This window comes from Stylophora pistillata, chromosome 3, assembly GCF_964205215.1.
Source record: "Stylophora pistillata chromosome 3, jaStyPist1.2, whole genome shotgun sequence".
In the NCBI taxonomy this organism is placed as follows: Eukaryota; Metazoa; Cnidaria; class Anthozoa; order Scleractinia; family Pocilloporidae; genus Stylophora; species Stylophora pistillata.
Genome location: NC_142521.1, coordinates 44497663 through 44516105, shown reverse-complemented (window position 1 = coordinate 44516105; position 18443 = coordinate 44497663). Strand labels below are relative to the sequence as shown.

Sequence of the window (18443 nt, the reverse complement as noted above, 5' to 3'; positions counted from 1 at the left end):
TTAAAAGTAAATATGCTAAATAATACTCGTTTCGAAAAACAATGTAGCTTGCTTTCACGCGACGAAATTTATATTGGAGTTAACGATACCTCATCCCATAGCAATGCGAATTATGGCTAAAATCAAGACTGACCTTTTTACTTCAACTAATTAAAGCTTTGCGATAATGGGAACTTTTGTTTAGAACGGTAAAGGCTATTTATTTATAACTATAGCTTTCGGCTAGAACACGCGGTACGATAACCTAGTAAATCTGACAAACAATACTTTTTTTTCGTGCACAACTTGTTGTAAAAGGATTGGTTTATACTTTTAGTGTGTGTATATATGCACACTTAAGTGTCCGTATATTGATCGAGTCATGAATGCACTCAATGGGAAGTTTGGAGAACACCCAAGAAGCTAGAGTTGTTTTCGGCTGCACCTCGGGCAATTCTTAAGGGCCCAGCCAAATGCAAGCAACATTTCAACCCAACTTCATGCAACGTTGGATCGTGTCAGTGAGTTGTTGGAAGGAGCCGTCCAAAACGCAAAACATCTTGCAACATCCAAAATTGTTGCAACAACATGCAATTTAACCCTTTTCAATTTTTCTCCGACACCGTCCAACATCTTGCAACATCTTGACACAAGGTGGCCAAACATGTGCAACACGTTGCGCACAACAATGTTGTAACATAGTGCGTTGAAATGTTAAATGTATTTGATCGGTCTTAACGCTTCTCTCGTGCTCTCCAAACTTACCGCGTACATCCGTAACTCGATGTACGTACGCTAAGCATGAAAAACTTCTTAATCAGTCCAGGACACATGTTGGAACAAGCTCAATTTTACCAGAGTGAACATTGTCAGTGCCAGACTGGCTGATTTTCGCCAGCAAAAATTACAAACCAAAACATTTTAAGAAGTGCGATTTTTCCAAATTATTTGATAAACAAGGCGCTGTAACCTAAGCCACCAAAACTGGGCGTTTCTAGAATCGGCCGAGTGTGCCTAAGGAAGAGCAACGTATTTTCTGTATCCCTTATAACTATGTGAAAGGCACGACCGAGAAGACTATCGGAGTGATCAATTCTTACGATACGCCTAAAGATCGACTGGAACCAAGAGAATTCTGTGATCCCGCTGACAACTGGTTTTGATTGGGGAGCGAGTGGAGAAACGTAAAGAAAAGTACATTGAGAATTGGCAGTATCATTTACATTGTACGTCACTTGACTTGAAAGACATTGGTGGAGTAGAAAGTTCACAATCTTATTTCTTTACTATATAGTGCAAAAAATTATGAAGTTGAAAATTATCCAAACAAACGTTACACGATTCATGACTCGGAGTTATTAACCACTTATGGTTACATATATACTGTGAGTAGTATCAGTATTCAAAATCATCAATGAGGTTGAACAGATAACCCTTCGCCGACCCTCTCCGATATGACTCGCAGCACAGAATCTTTCCTTGATATATCTTTGCTTTATCTGGTAATAAGGAGTAAGGGAGCAAACAAATTCATCAGCTAGAGCAGCCTATTCTAGGCGTTCTGTGGAAAAACGAAGCGCGATAGACCACTTTCATAAATGGCTGCCGGATTAATATTCTTTTGTTTAAATTTAAATTAGCCTTTCTGGCTTCGTTCTCCAGTACAAAATTTAAAAGAATACATTATCTCAAGCGAGGCCAGAAGGGCTAATTTAAATTTAAACAAAAGAATAGTAGTCCAGCAGCCATTTATGAAAGTGGTCTATACTGAAGCGGAAGATTGAAAAAGCGAGGGAGGCTTGGGCTGGGTTGTTCTTTACCTGACCCGACCCGACCCGACCCAAGCTTCCCTCAGTTTGCCTTTCAGTTTTCACGGCGAGGAAATACTGTTTTGAATAACGTTTTATTAATTTATTTTTACCTTTTTTCTTTTTTTTTTAATTTTTTTTTTCAAAGGAAAAAAGACGTGGAAAGCTAGAAAAGAGAAGTGTTCTTTGCATGTAAATAAAATTGTTCATCAAGTTCACTTGAGTAAAGCTCCTTGAAAATCCAATAGGTATCAATGACTTTGTAAAATGAGTTGTACGCTGGAAGAGTTTAGCAACCGGTATTCAGCCAGACACGAACTTCCGATTTTTCAGCATTCGCTAAATACTTTCAAGTTGATATCGATAACATTGTAAATATAACTTCAGTTAAAAAAAAAAAAATTGATTGTTTTCGATTATGTTGGCATATGTATTCTGTTAAACCGCAGATAGGAACATGATAGTTATTAAAAAACACTTCGCTTCATAGCTAACAGTTGCTTTCAATTAAAAATTAAAATTGCCAGTTCAGTCTTATGAAGAAATACACCAGACGGGAGACGGATGACTCGATCGCATTGAGATACTAGAAATTTCATTTATCCCTCGAGCCTTGGCGAGTAACGGTCGAATAGAAGTGAGTTTAAGGGCCTGATTACATGAGCCGGGCTGGCCCAGTTAGCCGGGCTGATTTCTTTTGCTTTGGTGTTCGCCAAAGCGTGAAAACAAAAGAAATCAGCCCGGCTAACCGGGCCAGCCCGGCTCATGTAATCAGGCCCTAAGTTTTTGGTAGGAACATCCTGCTATAGCTGTTTTCATCCGTTCTATTTATAAGGGACCAATTTTCTTTGCACGCTTCGGAAGCACGCACGTGGCCGATCAACATTGCATTACGACATGAGTCAGCGATTGAACAAATTAAAGCAGCATGATATATATATATATATATCACGGGAGCCAATACAAGTATGAGAGAGACCTCACATCTAAAAAAACCTGTAATATTTCTTTTGGAAGCATTTTTTTTTTCTTTATCTCACAGAATTGTTAGGTTATCCTAAGTATTAATTATCGCTTCTGTTTCTGAAATTTAAAAGTTAATTAAACAAGAAATTGAGAGGCAGATAAAGGGATGTTACTAAAACTAGTAACGGGGAACGGGAAATGTGGAATGGGGAACGGGGAACGACGAATGAGGAACGGGGAATGGGGAACGGGGAACGGGGAACGGGGAACGGGAACTGAGAACGAGGAACGGGGAACGAGGAACGGGGAACGAGAAATGGAGAACGGGAAACGGGGAACGGGGAAAGAGGAACGGCGAATGGGGAACGGGTGTACAGCGGTAACCCACCAGAGAATTAAAAATGGCGGAGTAAACGATGTTTAAAAACACTGATTTTATCGCTAAGTCGCCGCTTGCAGTGAAATTAGACGACTCGCTTTTATTTAACTATTGCCCAGGCGACGCCGCGAAGCCTAGTATTACGAGGCGAGAATTCGAAGTCAACGTTTCTGCAATGGCTGCCACCATTTGTTCTGACGTCTCTCTTCGTTTTTCCTTCCTGAAATCTGCATCTTTAGGCAGAGTTTGGGTATGTTGGTTGTTTGCATTGCCCAACAGCATTTTTTGAAGATAAGTAGCAAGGAGGTAATATCTTAGACTAACAGAAATGAGCTAGGAAACGTAATAACCAGCCTAGTTATTAAAACTACTACATGCAGATATCTGCTTACCTCCCCGCAAAATAACATCAGGAACATATCCTTGTATCGACCCGTAAACTTCCATTTAAATAATAGAGAAATCAAACATTGACAGAACTTTTAATAACATTTAATTTAACATGTTATCTAACATTTAATTTAACATTTTATCTTCGAAAGGCCTTCAAAAAAGCTTTGAAGACATACCAAATGCCGTGAGCTTGTAGTTCTGGGTTGATTGTTCAAATGTTGTGCATGAATTGTAAGATACTCACCTCTCCGAGGATTTGATTTCTATGCAACCTACAATGTGTGCCAGACAAAAACTAAATTTATGAGGCACTCAACATTTCAAAGTAAAATCCTTCAATAAAACCTACACTTACCTCCTTACCGTCCATGCTTTTTGCTCCGACGATCGCGTTCGAAGAGCACGCACTCAAAACTAGTTGCCAGACCCTTTTAGTTCCCTTTACTCCGCCATTTTGAATTCTCAGGCGGGTTACCGCTGTACACCCGTTCCCCGTTCCCCGTTCCCCGTTCCCCTTTCCCCTTTCCCCGTTCCCCGTTCCCCGTTCCCCGTTCCCCGTTCCCCGTTCCTCGTTCCCCGTTCCCCGTTCCTCGTTCCCCGTTCCCCGTTCCTCGTTCCCCGTTCCCCGTTCCTCATTCTCCGTTCCCCGTTCCTCGTTCTCCGTTCCTTGTTCTCCGTTACCAGTTTTAGTAACATCCAGATAAAAGCGGCTAAAATACTGATGAAGTGAATAAACGTGAATGCCAATTAACATCAAATGTTTGGCATAGCAAATTTTTTGCAGTGAGCCGGCTGTTGGCTTAAGACAATCAAGAGAAGAGGCCGGGTAATATTTTTCATCAACAACAATTTTTTTCTTTTTTCATTTGAAGTAAAATGTTAACTTTAGTAATCGCTTCCGTTTCATTTGCGATTGTGAACATATTGAAATTGAAACGTCGTTAATAATTCATAATCGCTGTCAGAAACGTATGGAAATTAAACTGAAAGTCTGTCTATAACTTCCCATCTACCTATTGATACAAAATGCGTCAAAGCTTCAATCTTTTGATGTATTGTTTACAAAATGGGCAAAATATACGGTAAAAAAATCGAACATTAACACATAAAACAAATGCGTGGACAAATAAGAAATCGAAGATAGAAATCTATGTTTCCTTTAATAATCACCTTGCCAAAGAGATCGGATAACAAATTCAAGTTTTCTGATCAAAGGACCCTTTCCGGATTTGATCCCACTTTTTAGATCTAACCAATGGGAGAACAGCGAGTTTGTAGCTGGAATACAATTTATGAGTTTGACCAGCATGCGCACATACGTAACACTACAAAAATACCGTCCTCTGGAATATATTACACGCCGCGGCCAGCGATGTGAAGCGCAAGCCATGTTAATATTGTAATATCCATTCGTCTCATTGGCATTCGCCTTTAATCATTCGCTTTAATCAGATGCTCTCTTCACTAAACCTGTTAAGTTAATATTTACAACTGAAGTGTTGAAATATTTTCGAGAAATGAGCGACAATGGAAACAGAAAACGAGTCGCCTTTGTCCCCTCCGGTAATTATCACTCCAGATATGTCGAGGTATCCGACGAAATTCCGCGGAAAGAAGATACAATCAAGAACTTCATTGGCAACTGATAGATTTTCTTGCATTTCGTTTCTAACTACGAGCCAAAGAAGTGATCATACCGTATGGATACCAAGATGGCGGAGTCTTCCTTGCGACCTCGAAAAAGAAATCTTGTACGACGATTGCCCAGAGTTTTTAAAAGCCTGGTCGAGATATCGAATCACTAATATGACTCGCCGATACAAAACAATGGATTATATTCACATGGTTCTAGCTGATGCCAGTGCGGATCTTTATTCCGAATTGGACGGTTGCTGTGATCTATCAACTGCAGTCGGTATATCTGTAAGTAGGGATTTATTGAACTGTTCGGCGGATTTTTCGGAAAATGGATCTGGAATTGTCCCAAGAAGTGCGTCAGATGAAAATATACAATATTGTGACCGCGAAGGGGACAGACAATGGCATCTGACTCAGATGAATTTGAATTATGCCCTCGCTTCATCGCGAACATGTTCGACCGAAGATCTTAACAAGGACCAAAGAAATATTCATAAAATTGAGAAATGGCTAAAAAGATGTAACAGTGGTACGAATTGACAGGTAATAGTTTTAAAGAGTTTGTGGTAAGCCAAAGAACTGCGATGAAAGCTTTGGGTCAGTTGGTATAAGTGCCAACAGCTGTTTTTTTCTTTTATGGAAATTTTCTCTTCTCGCGTCCCATAAATTCTGCTTTTGTGGTGTGACATGTTATTGTTCTGTTAAAGTACATTTAAGGAATTCCCTGGTTAATCAAATGACCCGTTTTGAGGTATACTTTGCGGGGATTATTTTTATTTTCCGACCTAAGCATGTGATGTTTATCTGAAACAAAATTAAGTTAGTATTGTGATCTTTGCCTTTGTAACATATGTACCTAAATCAAAGAAAACCGTTTCTCTTTCCCCGGAATACTTTTAGGGTATTTTTTCTCAGCACTTTCATTAAAGGTCACATCATACCTTGTAACGGACTGCCATTGATTTACAAGTAAATAATTTGAACGAAAAAAAACCAAGTTCATAAATGATTTTTTCAAGCGCTCTATGATCTTTTGTTGATAATTACAAATCATGTTTGCTCGAAAATTTGCATGCGATTTCACGCTAGCTTTCGAAATGCAAAATGGTGGGCTTCAAATACTCTCATCGAATTGCGTCTTTTACGAACGAATCTGTAAAGCAAAAATACGTTTGAGGTTGAGGAAGACAAGTATTAAGAGATAATCAGATATCAAGATTGAATTTTAACCTAGACTACAATTCAGGTGTGGTATCTTTACATCAGTTACTTTATTGCTTGTCGAGTTGCATGCGATAAACAAGTGAAATCGTTCACCGCTTTCGGTAAAAGCTTTCTCAAAGAGGTTTAAAAAGAATATTTCGTTTATCAGAATGTTACAACTTCCTTTCCGTTCGCGAAGTAAATCAAAACAATAAACAAAAAGGTCACTAAAAACTGCGAGGAAGTCCATTTGCTTATAACCCATATGCGTGGGAAGTTTATCCTTTTAACTAAAAAAGTTGTAGTTCAAAACATCTCTCCTGTGAGGCTTTTCAAATGACGATATTATAGAGTTTTTCAGCTGTTCATGAATCCTGCTTTTTCCTGTTTCATGCAAATCTCGAGAGACAGAGTAAGAGTTTTTTTCTTTTATTACACCGTGATTTATGGTTTAATATATCCAGAGCAACAATCATCAAACCTCTTGAAATTTGGACAGGATCACGAGACCCGTAAACTTGGAAAGAGACAAAATTCTTTCCAATATATATATATATATATTTTAGCCAAATATTTCGTCCTTAACTGATTCACCGTCAGGTCAACATCTCGGATGGATATTGGCCAAGTGAGGTTTCATAGTAAATATTTGACCAAAAAAATTATGCTTAAGAGGATCATTAATCTTGGATGTCCGTTCTTTGTTAATCCATTCGTCGGGGACATCTATAGATCAGTATCGATTCTATGAAGACTCAATCCGGACGAAGGAACTTAATCCTTGGTTTATATCGCAAATTGAATCACAGAATTAGGTTATTTAATTTGAAGCAACCATAGATTTCATAGAAATCGATAAAAACTGACATGTCATGAACCGAATAAATGCACTTATCCAATTGAACTTAGCGCTGCTACCTCATAATATCGCCCTTGGGCACTAGTTCAGGTTTTGAGGTGCAGTGGCGATCCGCATAACTAACGCTCAGATGTGGGATTTGGAGAAGTCCTTGCAAGCGATCAAAGAGTCAAGCAAAGATATTACAACTGGACCCAAGTTCTCCAATGCTGATTGCGTGGCTGGCAGTTACGCTTCAAAGCAATCAGTAAATACCGCGCACTGCGCAAGTTAATCTAATACGGTAACCGCAATGTATCGCAAGAGGTTACGCGGTCCAAAGAGTACGGGTTGACAACTTCAAGTCATTACAGAGAGAGTGGGGGAGGGAGGGGTTCTGATCCCGATTCACCCACGAATTTTGGAAGATTCACGCGTAACGTATGTAAAAGGATAGATTCAATAAATCCCTCTTCTTGTGTGCAAGGTTTCAAGGAAATCTTGAGGTTTCGAGGAAATGAAAGAAAAACTCAATAGTCACGTTTATATTAGGAGAGACACCTGATCACGCCTCACGCTGGTTCATGAATTCACGAACGTCGTGTTCGCCTTATTAATAATGTTGAGTTCACGCGTCACATATTATTTTTGGCATTAATCACGCGTCACGTATAAATCCTTTGCCATCCTCAATTCTTCTTTGTATTACGGTAATGATACAGCGGATAACAAATTCCTGTATCAGTACACAATACTCGGACTATATTGAACCAATTACTAAACCCAGGGCGCTAATCTAGCTGCTGGTTTAAATTTCCTTAGCAGCTTCAAGGTATAAAAGCAATATTTATTTTCACCATTTTAGAGATTGTCCTATTTGTAGCACGAGCCTGGTTCGCTGCTGCCGAAAGTCGGCTTCCCAGGATGCAGTGTGGTAACGGTCCTCCTGGATTTAACTTCAACTTCCTATTGACAAGAACTTCCTTGTTTAAGAAATTGAAATGAAAACAAAATAACTTGTAGGATTAGTATATTGTTATTTCCGAGCAAAGTGAAGTAGTCTATGAAAGCTTTATAAACAGAAAGACCAGTGTACCATTCTTTTATTTATATTAAATTATGTTTCCTCAGAAATGGTTAAGCATATGATCGAGTTGTCTGAATCTATTGTGATTTAATGTGTGATCACCTGAGACAACTGATTTAAGTCTTTTTTTGCGATAAAAAAGGAATCAATTCACTGGAAGTTTTTGAAGTTTGGGGCTTTTTTCTACAATCGATTAGCGCTGAATGCAAACTGATAGAGAGAACGGAACTTAGTGATTAATTGTCGCCAAGAAGTCGTCCTCTGAAAGACGTACGCTCATAAATAGTTGACCCGAGACAGGAAATCACACAATCAAGCGAGCAACTAGCGGCGATTTCTTTTGTCTAGGAAAAGACAGCTTCCTCCTATTTTTCCGACCATTTGTCTTCACGCTCTCCTTCTAGTCTACGTCGTCGCCGTTATCTGGAATGTCGCGCAACAGTCTCTCAAACAAACTTCTGTGATATGCCAGCCGAGAGAATAGTAGTGAAGGAGGCCTGCTTATAGCGCGAGCGCCCTATCTCCTGAGCCCGACTTTTTCGCCTGTTTAAACTGACTGATCTAGAGCCTAATACAGATCAGTCGAATTCTCGCCCCATAAATCCAATGTGAGGTAATTAAACTAAAAAACAAACGAAACTTCGTTCGTCTCCGTCTTGCTTTCTAAGACTGACTCTTCAGTTGCACATTAGGACGAACTGAAGAGGACTGAGGCAGAATTGACAGGAATTTGAAGTGTGTGATTAATGTCGTTTGCGTTCTGAAAGCAAAAGTAAAACTCTGACCGAAGACAAGTGCAGAATGAATTCGCAACGGCCATAGAAAAAACAACTAAAGGAACTAAGGGATGAGTCTTGCGAGATAATTGTTTTTTCGTTTGGACAACTTTACTATCCAGGCTTACAAAAACCCGCGATTACGCGCCCGCTGAAAGCACTTCACAGAAAGGGTGGCCAGAAATTCGAAACCTGGTGACTGAAAACGCACTACTGACTGTATGAGTTCTAAAGCAGCAATTTTAAAGATCAATTTCTGAGAAATAGGACTTCGGAGACAGAAGATGACTGAGTTTTAGCCACGACATGGAACTGAATGAATGAAAAATAAGAAAGTCAGTGAAGGATTTTACCTCGCAGCCAGAAGTTGTTGTTGTTGTTGTTGTTTTTTTGTTGTTGTTTTGTTTTCAATTCACCTATTGAAATGAACTACGAGTGGATTAACCCTCTCAGCTATTTGATTTGAGCAAGAAAGGATCCTCTCTTGGTTAAAGTTACTTTAAATAGTACGTTTGAGTCTAAGACTGAATACAACTTTGAATATTTTCTTCTCAACAAGTTTTGCAAATTCACAGTTTTTCTCTAATGTCTTTGTTTGGCACACTGTAAAAGAAGGGAAAAATGACAAGGATTAGGAATGTTTTGTTCATGAAAATTATTTTATCCTATGAGACCCGAATTTAACCTCTAATGATGCACAACAGATTGGTGGTAAAATGTACCTTAATTAACTAACAGAGCATTTTTCTTGGGCCCTGTTTCTTGTTAGTTAGAATTTGAGTGGTTGGTTTATATGCGACAATCATATTCAACCTAAAGACATTAGCTATCTGTGCTACAGAATTAATTATCCCTTGAAAATGCAAATGGGACAGTTGGCAAATGTATCTAAACTATAATGTTCTATTCAATCTTATCATGTTTCATATTGTCACTATTTGTTTTGTTTAGTTTAGTTTCGTTGTCTTGCTGTTTGTTTGTTTGTTTTGTTTTGTTTTATTTTGTTACAGCAGTCTCGGACATAGCTGGTCTATCTAAATGGTATCCAATCAAAACAACAAAGTGCAAAGCTCACCTGTTTCTACTTTCCTGCATGGCAAGTTTGCTCTCAATTCTAAGCCACTTTCTCATTTTTCGCATTGTCTCTCCGCTCCAGGCTTCTATCAAGCTATTGGAGGACAGAAGCAGTATTTTTCTAAGAGTGTCCTCGTGACCGCTTATCAGGAATGCCCGCCCTGCCCTCAGGGAAGGGCAAGTTGAATTGGTGTTGCTCCAGATCTCCACACGCCCTCTCTGGATTGGAACATTACCTTGCTTGTAAACTCTGGCGGCTTTTCCATGGATTATCGTCTCTTGATTCATACGTTTTTCTATCAAAATTGCTTTGAATTTTATGGCTGAAAGATCAGAAGAGAGAGATACACCATTAGATCATAAGCTCATAAGCCCTTCCTATCCATATGAGAAATTTTTTCACGCAGTTTAAGTCATTTAGAGTCAAACAGTTTCAACAATCTACTTCACGGCTATTTCTTAATTTTCAAGTATGTGTGCATTCTTACCATAGTCATACTGGCCGCTGGCATAAATCTTGTAATCAGCTGGAGGTCTGCTCTTGCAGGGAGTGAAATCAACAATATCTGAAATTGGATAAAAGAGTGGATGTCTTAGAAAACTGATGAAAAAAACAACAACTTTTAAGTTAGAATAAACAACCCCAATGTAGCCGTACGAGAACTATTTCCGCCTGTGGTTTTCGGAGTGTGTAAAGCTTGATTTCATTTTTAACTACAGACTAAGCTTCTAAAATATAATGCATGGATGGTGACAGCTGTGCGTCTTGGACATTTTTCCAACTCACACAAACAAATCCAAATGTTTTACCCTGATCCTAACCTTTGTTTGTTTTTTTGTTTTTTTTTTTGTTTTTGTTTTTTTTTTCTTTTCACCTTGTTTTACTAATTGGCCCTATTTGATCCCTAAACGATCCATGCCCGAAAAGTAGTGAGCAGTAATGAGGTCATAATGGCCGGTGTCTCTATCAATGATATCTTAATGATCACCTGTATTTACTGGGTCGATCGCACAGAACACTATCAATCACTGACAATTGAAAAAATGTTATCAGGAGGTTGAAACACTGACACGTCGAGAAGGGTTCCGACAACAAATGAACGTAAATCCGAAACGCAAATTCCGGATAAGCCGGATAGAAAATTTGCAGGGTGGGCTGTGCATTCAGGAAATTATTATAAAGAATTTTTTTCATTAAGTCTTACCGATCAATTCGGCAACATCCGCGGTAAAAAAAAAAATTAAGTGGGCGTATCAGGCCTCTTAATGAGCAGACGCCACATTGAAATCTCTTCTTTTAAATTTGAAGAATGCTTGCTAAGGATCTCATCTTATCGACACTAATAGTGCTTATCGCTAATGGAAATTAAAACATTTGTCCCCGAAGATTTCAGTGTTGTTTTGGATCAGTTTTACGAATTGATTGTTTGAAATTTTACTCGAGAATGATCATAAGAAACTTTGTTTTCTCGACAAAGAATGAATGAAGAGGAATTTCGAACAAAGTAGCTAGAAATTATGAATAAGTTCAATCTCAGTGTAAGATACACGAGGGCTATTGCTTTTGGTCTGATTCGAAATAAAAACTTCAGCCTCAGGAAAAAGTATGGCAGCTTTGATGGAGTCCTTGCTGGCACACTGACTCTTTTTAAAATAATAATATCGCTCGTTGCGTTTTTACAAACAATTTTCATCCGTTAACCGACTGAAACAAAATGTCTTCACGATTATGAAAAGAATAGAAAAATAACTTTTGATTTATTTCTCTTGCTAAGTACCATACTCATTGTATCACTTTATCATGTGGATTCTTCACAAGAATTGCGTCAAATAGGTTTTGAAAATGATCTTGGTCGATTCTTTAAAAAAATCACTCTGGGACATGACTGACGCTGGTATATGACGCTGGTGCTTGTTCAATTATTCAGAAAGTAGCATTTTTTAAAAAAAAAAATCTTACTAAGGATTAGCAGCGATCACAGGCAGTGTCTGTAGGACAGTTTGTATAATCTTAGAATGCCTTGTTACAACACTCCGACCCGTTTTCTTACAGTGAATGAAAAGAGTATCATTTAAGTCTAATTAGCCAGTAACTTGCGCGTTAATACTCTTCAATGTGATTTGTTATCTTTGAGTTGTTTGCGATGATTGTTATGATATCAAAGCCACAAATTGGCTCTCACTGAAAGGCGTTTCGATCGATCATGACTTAAACCACGTTTGAAAAAACAAAGGAATCTCACATCGACTTACTTGTTGGTTTCGGCTCAGTGATAAACGATTCCGGCTGGATACACACACCATCTTTGAACTGAGGTAGCTCTTCGCATTTTACAAAGCTCGGCCAGTACTTTGTTACGGCCGAACAGTCCGCCTTGATTCGCTCGCACAAGGAACGGCAAGGCCTTATAACGTTCTCTTCTTCCATTCCTGGCAAACATATCGGCAGGTAAAAGGAGCAAAGGAAAAACTCGGCGTGTTTGGAACAGTTTGCTTGCTTGACCAGTGGAGAAAAAAGCTGAAGGGCTCGGTTGGCTATGAATTCGCTTTGATGACCTAGTATATTTGGAAAACGGGTCAAGTTGTACGGGAGTACACGGCTGCAAAATGGATTAGTGATTTTTGCGCACTTCTCCTGAAGACCAAACCGAAATCCTTCTGCAACGAAGAGGCCAACTGCGAGCATACCCAAAAGCCGGACAGAATACATGCCGTCAGAAAAAAATTGATTTCTGTTGTGGAAAAGGGATGAAAACTTCACTACTTCAAAAAACTACTGCAGATATCCTCAATTGCTTGATTGCTTTTATACACGCTAACCTGCGTAAAGTATGTGAAGTACGCCAAAGTACTAACATTAAGCCGGATAATCAACGGTGTGTTTTTCAACCAGCGAGACGGGCTTCCTCTTAACCTTTGCTCTTTCACGGAGATGAGGATTATATAATGAAAAATGTCGGTTTTGTGCGTCATCTGAGATTGACCAAATGGTTGGTTCAAGCCTCCCAGACGTTCAAAAGGAAGAAAACAGACAAAGGTTTCTTTTGTATCGAGTTCACGATGGCGGGGAAGGAATGGCACGCACCCTGTGCAACATACACGCTATTCTGACATTGTACGTGATGATCATTCGTCAAGGAACTAAGATCTGTTCCGATTAGTATCGAAGTACCTGGTAGATCAGGCTTGTAAACAACTGTCTAGTCTTGACAGATGACTTGTAAAACATAATCGTGAACATGACTAAAATTCCTTCGGCATTCGCTTACCGGCAGCTGCATGAAATTTTTCAAACATTCTTCCCCCTGACTGAGTTCTCACCGAACTTTCGCTATGAGGCAAAGTGTTCCTCTGATAGTACAAAGGTGACCGATTTTTAAAGCATTTAATCGCCTTATAACGGTCACTGCCTGAAAAGGGATTATCGATCAGAATAAAATTGCGATGGACCCTAGAGTAGTTGCCTAGCCGCGCTCTCGAAGGTTATGGCTTCCTGCGAATATCATGATTTTCGGGACCTAACCTGAGTGGAACAAAAGCTGTTTGCGTACCTAATAAAGAAAAAGAATAACCAAGCTAAGCTTCGAGAAAGCCAGGCGAAAACTTAATCAAATTAAGAAAAGACCAAAACATGTTGTCATTAGAAACATAGTTCTCAGAAAATACGTGCCAAAGTTCCTAAACGCAATAACCTTATTTGGGCCTAAAATGAGTATGATGAGCTATATATATTATATTTTTTCGTTCCAGAAAGACGATATTTACATTAATTTTCCTCAAATAAATGACGCAGATGAAAAAGGAATTATTTTCCACATTCTCCGTCAAGTTTCGACCATGCATTAGATGCTTTTGCTGCGTTCTTGGTATGTTAAACATGCGGTATGTGGCTTCTTGATAAAACGTCAAGTCATTCCCAGATTTATGAAACTTAAATTAAAAATATCTAGATTGCCGCTTGTAGACGAACTCAATCAAACACTAATTAAAAAGTTACGGCAGGCCTGTTTTCGGTTAACTGAAAGGAATATTACGGAGCCACGACGATGCGAGGGGTTAGACATCAGGAAATACTCAGCAGGGATATAATTTTATTACCGCCGGACCAGTTCTGTGTTACCGATTATTCGACCGAGAGATGGCCGCTTTGTAAGCATAAAGATGGTAATGTCGAAAATACCTGCCTTATGTTTGACTTCGTGGAATATTTGCAACCTTATCACCTCATCTTTCACTTTAAAATTGAAAGAGGCATCTTAAAAAGACAAAAATAGGCTGAGTGAACAATAAATTATCAATAGTTGTTCACTGCCAACCTAATGAATTTCTTTTATTCTCGCGTAGGTCCTCCCAAATTAATCGTCTTACATCGGTTGACACATTTTTCCACCTGTCCTTAAAAATTGAAACTTCATTTTTATCATAAGGATAATTGGTTGAAAACAATTGAAATTCAACAGATTATTAATTGAACGATTATTCGGATGATCCTGAATTATACGCAATGTTTGAGTCAACTGCAAGCGTGCACTTGAACTCTGTCGTTTCACCACTTTCAACACAAATTCGATTTCAATCAATCTCCTAGAAACTCAAGTTGTCCCTTTATTTCTTGGTTAAAAAAATTCCAGAAGTGACTCTCTAAAGGTGTCTTTTATATACACTTGCCTATATCGTCATTTTGAGGAGTCGGAAAAGTCGATAAAACTTTTAATATCAGGCGTTTCGAGTTTCTTTCCCCCTATACCAGTTTTTTTTTTTTATTATTTTCATTCATTATTATTTTTTAATAACAATTATTTAAATGGCTTTTGATTTGAAAAATGTCATTAAGACAGGGGTTTTCCAGTTGATCTGCTGAGGTCAACTCGCATCTAAACCTGTCTCGTTGTTCAGAATGACTCCTGGTCAATCTTCGTGATTTTCGAATTAAAGTAACGGTGATTTAGTTTTTGTTTTTTTTTTATGTCTCTTCTCTTCTCTCAATCATCTAAAAAATTGAGTGAACTGCAAACTTCTTTCAACCGGACCAAGACAAAACTTCGTTTCCACCCGACAACACCGGACAAAAGGAAAGTTACTGTCATCCAATCTTCCAGTTCAACACAAGCTTGACGGCATGTCTTGCTAGCCCCACTGAATAATTGCATCAGACAAGACAAGTTTTCACCTCTGCATAACTCAATGCAAAGTATGCGTGGCTTCATTTTGCCGGCGGTGTAGTGAGTACTAAATTGTAGGAGAACTCACAACTGGATTATCTTATTTTCTTTTTTTTCCTTTTTTTTTCTTTTTGTCTACTCTCCCAGACTTCTCTCCCGTTGACAGATCCTATGTGCTCGAGTCGACTTGCTTTGCTTTACAACTCTTGGGCTCTTCGATCTTCCACATTTTAGCCATATTTTCACTAGCCACACGATAGATCCATTGTCAGCATAGACAAATAATCTAATACAGGAAAAATCTGCGTACCATCGGAAAAATGAACTTATAAATTCCAAGGGTAGCTCGCGACAAGCGATAAGATAAGTTCATAAATAAGCGCTTTGGTCAATTAGTGGAGTTAGCGCCATATAAATTATGTTAAAATAAATTAAATTAAATCAAATAATACAACAATAATGATAAAATTTCAAGTCATTTCTTTGTCGTTTTCGATTACTTCTCTGTGATCTGTTCAGTAGCGGAACTTTCTATTTGGAATTTTCTCGTCCTTTATTCTTATTTACCTCGTCCTTTATTCTTATTTATTTGTTTGTTTGGTTTTCTTGTCTTTTTTTTTTTTGGAGCAAAAGCAACGTCAACCGGTTTAGAATTTATTCAACCCAGTGCTGAGTTACAAACACGATGGATCAATGTTGAGTAAGGCCCTCGATTTTTTCATGAACTCCGCGTAAAACTCGAAAATTGAATCAAAATTGTCATCAATTCTTGACCCGAGTGTGCGTGAGTCATTTTTGCATATAGAGCGCGGAAAAGTTCATATCAAAGGGAGTTTCTCCCTATCCTTTTTTTCCGCCCTGTGTCATTGATAGGTATGCACTAGAGTGCACAGAAGTTAGTTTTTCAGGTTGAGAGCCTGCGTTCCTGCGATCCAGCATAACTACCAAACACCAACTTCTCGAAGTTTCGACTGAGAGGCAAGGTAAGGCAAAGGTAAAGTCTGTTTACGAGCCTTATTGGCCCATTAGGCCGGTGCTTAAACTCCGGTTTCTGTAGCATGAAGCGACTAGGAGTATTTCTACTCCCCCCTGGATGAGATGCCAGTCCATCGGAGGGTTACCCCCAGCATTAAATTGCCGTTACCCATTTATACACCTGGGTGGAGAGAGGCACTGTGAGAGTAAAGTGTCTTACCTAAGAACACAACACAATGTCCCGGCCGGGGTTCGAACCCGGACCACTCGATCCGGAGTCGAGCGCACCGCTAACCATGAGGCCACCGCGCCTCCACTCGACTGAGAGGTAACAAAGATAATTACATGGCGGTTTGAGACTTCAAAGTTGACTACTTAGCAGACATCAAGTGACACAATCGGTCATCGCAAATGCACTTTATAAACTGGTTTTCATTGTCAAGTTGCAATTTGATTACATGCCCAGACTTCTAATCCTTTTAGCTGCTACGTCCGAATTATAGCATTTAGTCCTTCATCAACTTCAGTTCAAGTGTCCTTTAGAGTCTTCTATGAAACATGATTCACTTAACTGGCCGGTCTCAATCATACACACTAGCTTAGAATGGTCAAATGCCTGAGTCGGCAATGCCACCACAGGCTGAAAACAATCTTGAACCTTGGCCACGATCTACAAGTGTTCGTGAGGAAGACCGCTATGTTAGCGAGGGTAAAATGATCAGTCTAAACATTTTTCAAGCTAAACTATTAAAGCGAATCTATTCTTTAAATCTGTAGAGTATCATGTTTATTTGAAGGCTTTGGAGGATAAATGCGATGAGAGCACGTGGCATCGCAAGACCATATATTTAACAAAAACGCTCTCCTTACAGAGTAGTACACGAGACAAACTCAAAGTACTTGTGCCGTTGAGCTCGACATGATCCACTTATATTCCAATATCGTGACCAAACATTCGTGCCTCCAAGCACATGAAACCTAGCAATAGTCACCTGTAGTTACTTAAACTTGCTTAGAGAGCATATCCTAGGCTAGACTTGATAACGATATGGGTAGTTGACGGGACCACATGTAGTAACTTTCAAATCAATCAACGATTTCAGTTTAGAAACGAAAAACGCAGCTTGCCAGCCAGCACTGAAACAGTAAATTCAAGCTCTTTAAATCCGATTAATAATTTGTAATTAGATCGAATTGCAGCTCATAAGATGGTTATCTGTAATAATAGACTGTATATGTTGTTTTCAGGATGAAATTCCACTATCTCTTTTAGGATTTTCTCATTTTGTTGGCACAAAGGCAACTAAATAACGAAAGGAGTTAGAACCTTTAAAAATTCGGATCTTCAACCATACTTATTTTTATCTCCTTAAAAATCAAGCCGAAGTGTAATATGACTTCACATTCTCCACTTTCCGTATATACCACACGCTCTGATGATGTAGAAGAAGAAAAGATACGTCTAGAAAACTTTTACAAGGTGGTCTCCTTCCGTGACAGGTGACTGCGTGCAATAAAATTATAAGATTATACTTTTAGACATCTACGCCTGCGTTAGGGTAAGATAACACGCCGCTCTTGCACAAGCCTGTTCAGATTCTAGGGTTTGTGGATGTTTCTTCTAATAATTGACCTTAATTGCATTAGATTAGATTATGTAGTTATTGACTAGTGGGAGGGCAGCAGGGGAACGGTATTTGGCTGGGAGTCATGAGGTAAGGATCAAGCGCAGCAAACTGAGACAGTGCGTCATGACCGAGAACCAAGAAATTTCCTGTCCAGTTAGATCAAACTCAGTCAATTATTTCATGATATGATCAATGACTTTTTAAAGTTTCAAAATTATGCTTGAATCTAGATAGGTCGCGGTTACGTGGGTAAGATGGGTGCGCACTGGACAACTACAAAAAAGATTCTAGACCCACCTATTCTTAAAACTAGTCTCCAAATCATCGGTTAACACCTTTAATCAGTATTTGATCTGTGATTCCTTTTGTTGCATTAGCATAATTCTTGTTCCAAGGTGAACCATTTTGATTTGTCCATCGTCGACCCAAGCTGAAACAACAGCGAGCCTGGTCTTTTACAAGCTTCTTGTCGGCTATAATGACTGACTATGGCTCTGTCAAAAATGCACAACCTCATTAAGCTGTCTAGCGCCAATC

The 18443-nt window shown here is 39.0% G+C and overlaps 2 protein-coding genes across 2 annotated transcripts; one reads left to right on the top strand and one right to left on the bottom strand.

The window, feature by feature from the left end:
* The first annotated feature begins 4839 nt into the window (after positions 1-4839).
* On the top strand, positions 4840-6156 carry LOC111335080 (uncharacterized). Its single transcript, XM_022940926.2, has one exon. The coding sequence runs from the start codon at positions 5053-5055 to the stop codon at positions 5701-5703; it is 651 nt and encodes a 216-aa protein (XP_022796661.1). The 5' UTR covers positions 4840-5052; the 3' UTR covers positions 5704-6156.
* Positions 6157-8030: 1874 nt separating this feature from the next.
* On the bottom strand, positions 8031-12948 carry LOC111335092 (secreted frizzled-related protein 3). The gene is made up of 4 exons (XM_022940942.2): positions 12395-12948; positions 10630-10707; positions 10143-10464; positions 8031-9670 (listed from the first exon to the last, which is right to left on the bottom strand). Exons 1-4 carry the CDS (start codon positions 12849-12851, stop codon positions 9637-9639), a joined length of 891 nt encoding a protein of 296 aa, XP_022796677.2. The 5' UTR covers positions 12852-12948; the 3' UTR covers positions 8031-9636.
* Positions 12949-18443: the final 5495 nt, after the last annotated feature.

What these genes read in the sequence shown, in the direction of transcription:
- LOC111335080 (XM_022940926.2), top strand. Translation starts at nt 5,053, where the DNA reads ATGGAAACAGAAAACGAGTCGCCTTTGTCCCCTCCGGTAATTATCACT.
- LOC111335092 (XM_022940942.2), bottom strand. Translation starts at nt 12,851, where the DNA reads ATGTATTCTGTCCGGCTTTTGGGTATGCTCGCAGTTGGCCTCTTCGTT. An exon ending in CACTGAGCCGAAACCAACAA is followed by an intron (nt 10,708 to 12,394) that starts GTAAGTCGATGT and finishes ATCCAATTTCAG; the next exon opens with ATATTGTTGATTTCACTCCC. An exon ending in ATGCAGGAAAGTAGAAACAG is followed by an intron (nt 9,671 to 10,142) that starts GTGAGCTTTGCA and finishes CTTCTTTTACAG; the next exon opens with TGTGCCAAACAAAGACATTA.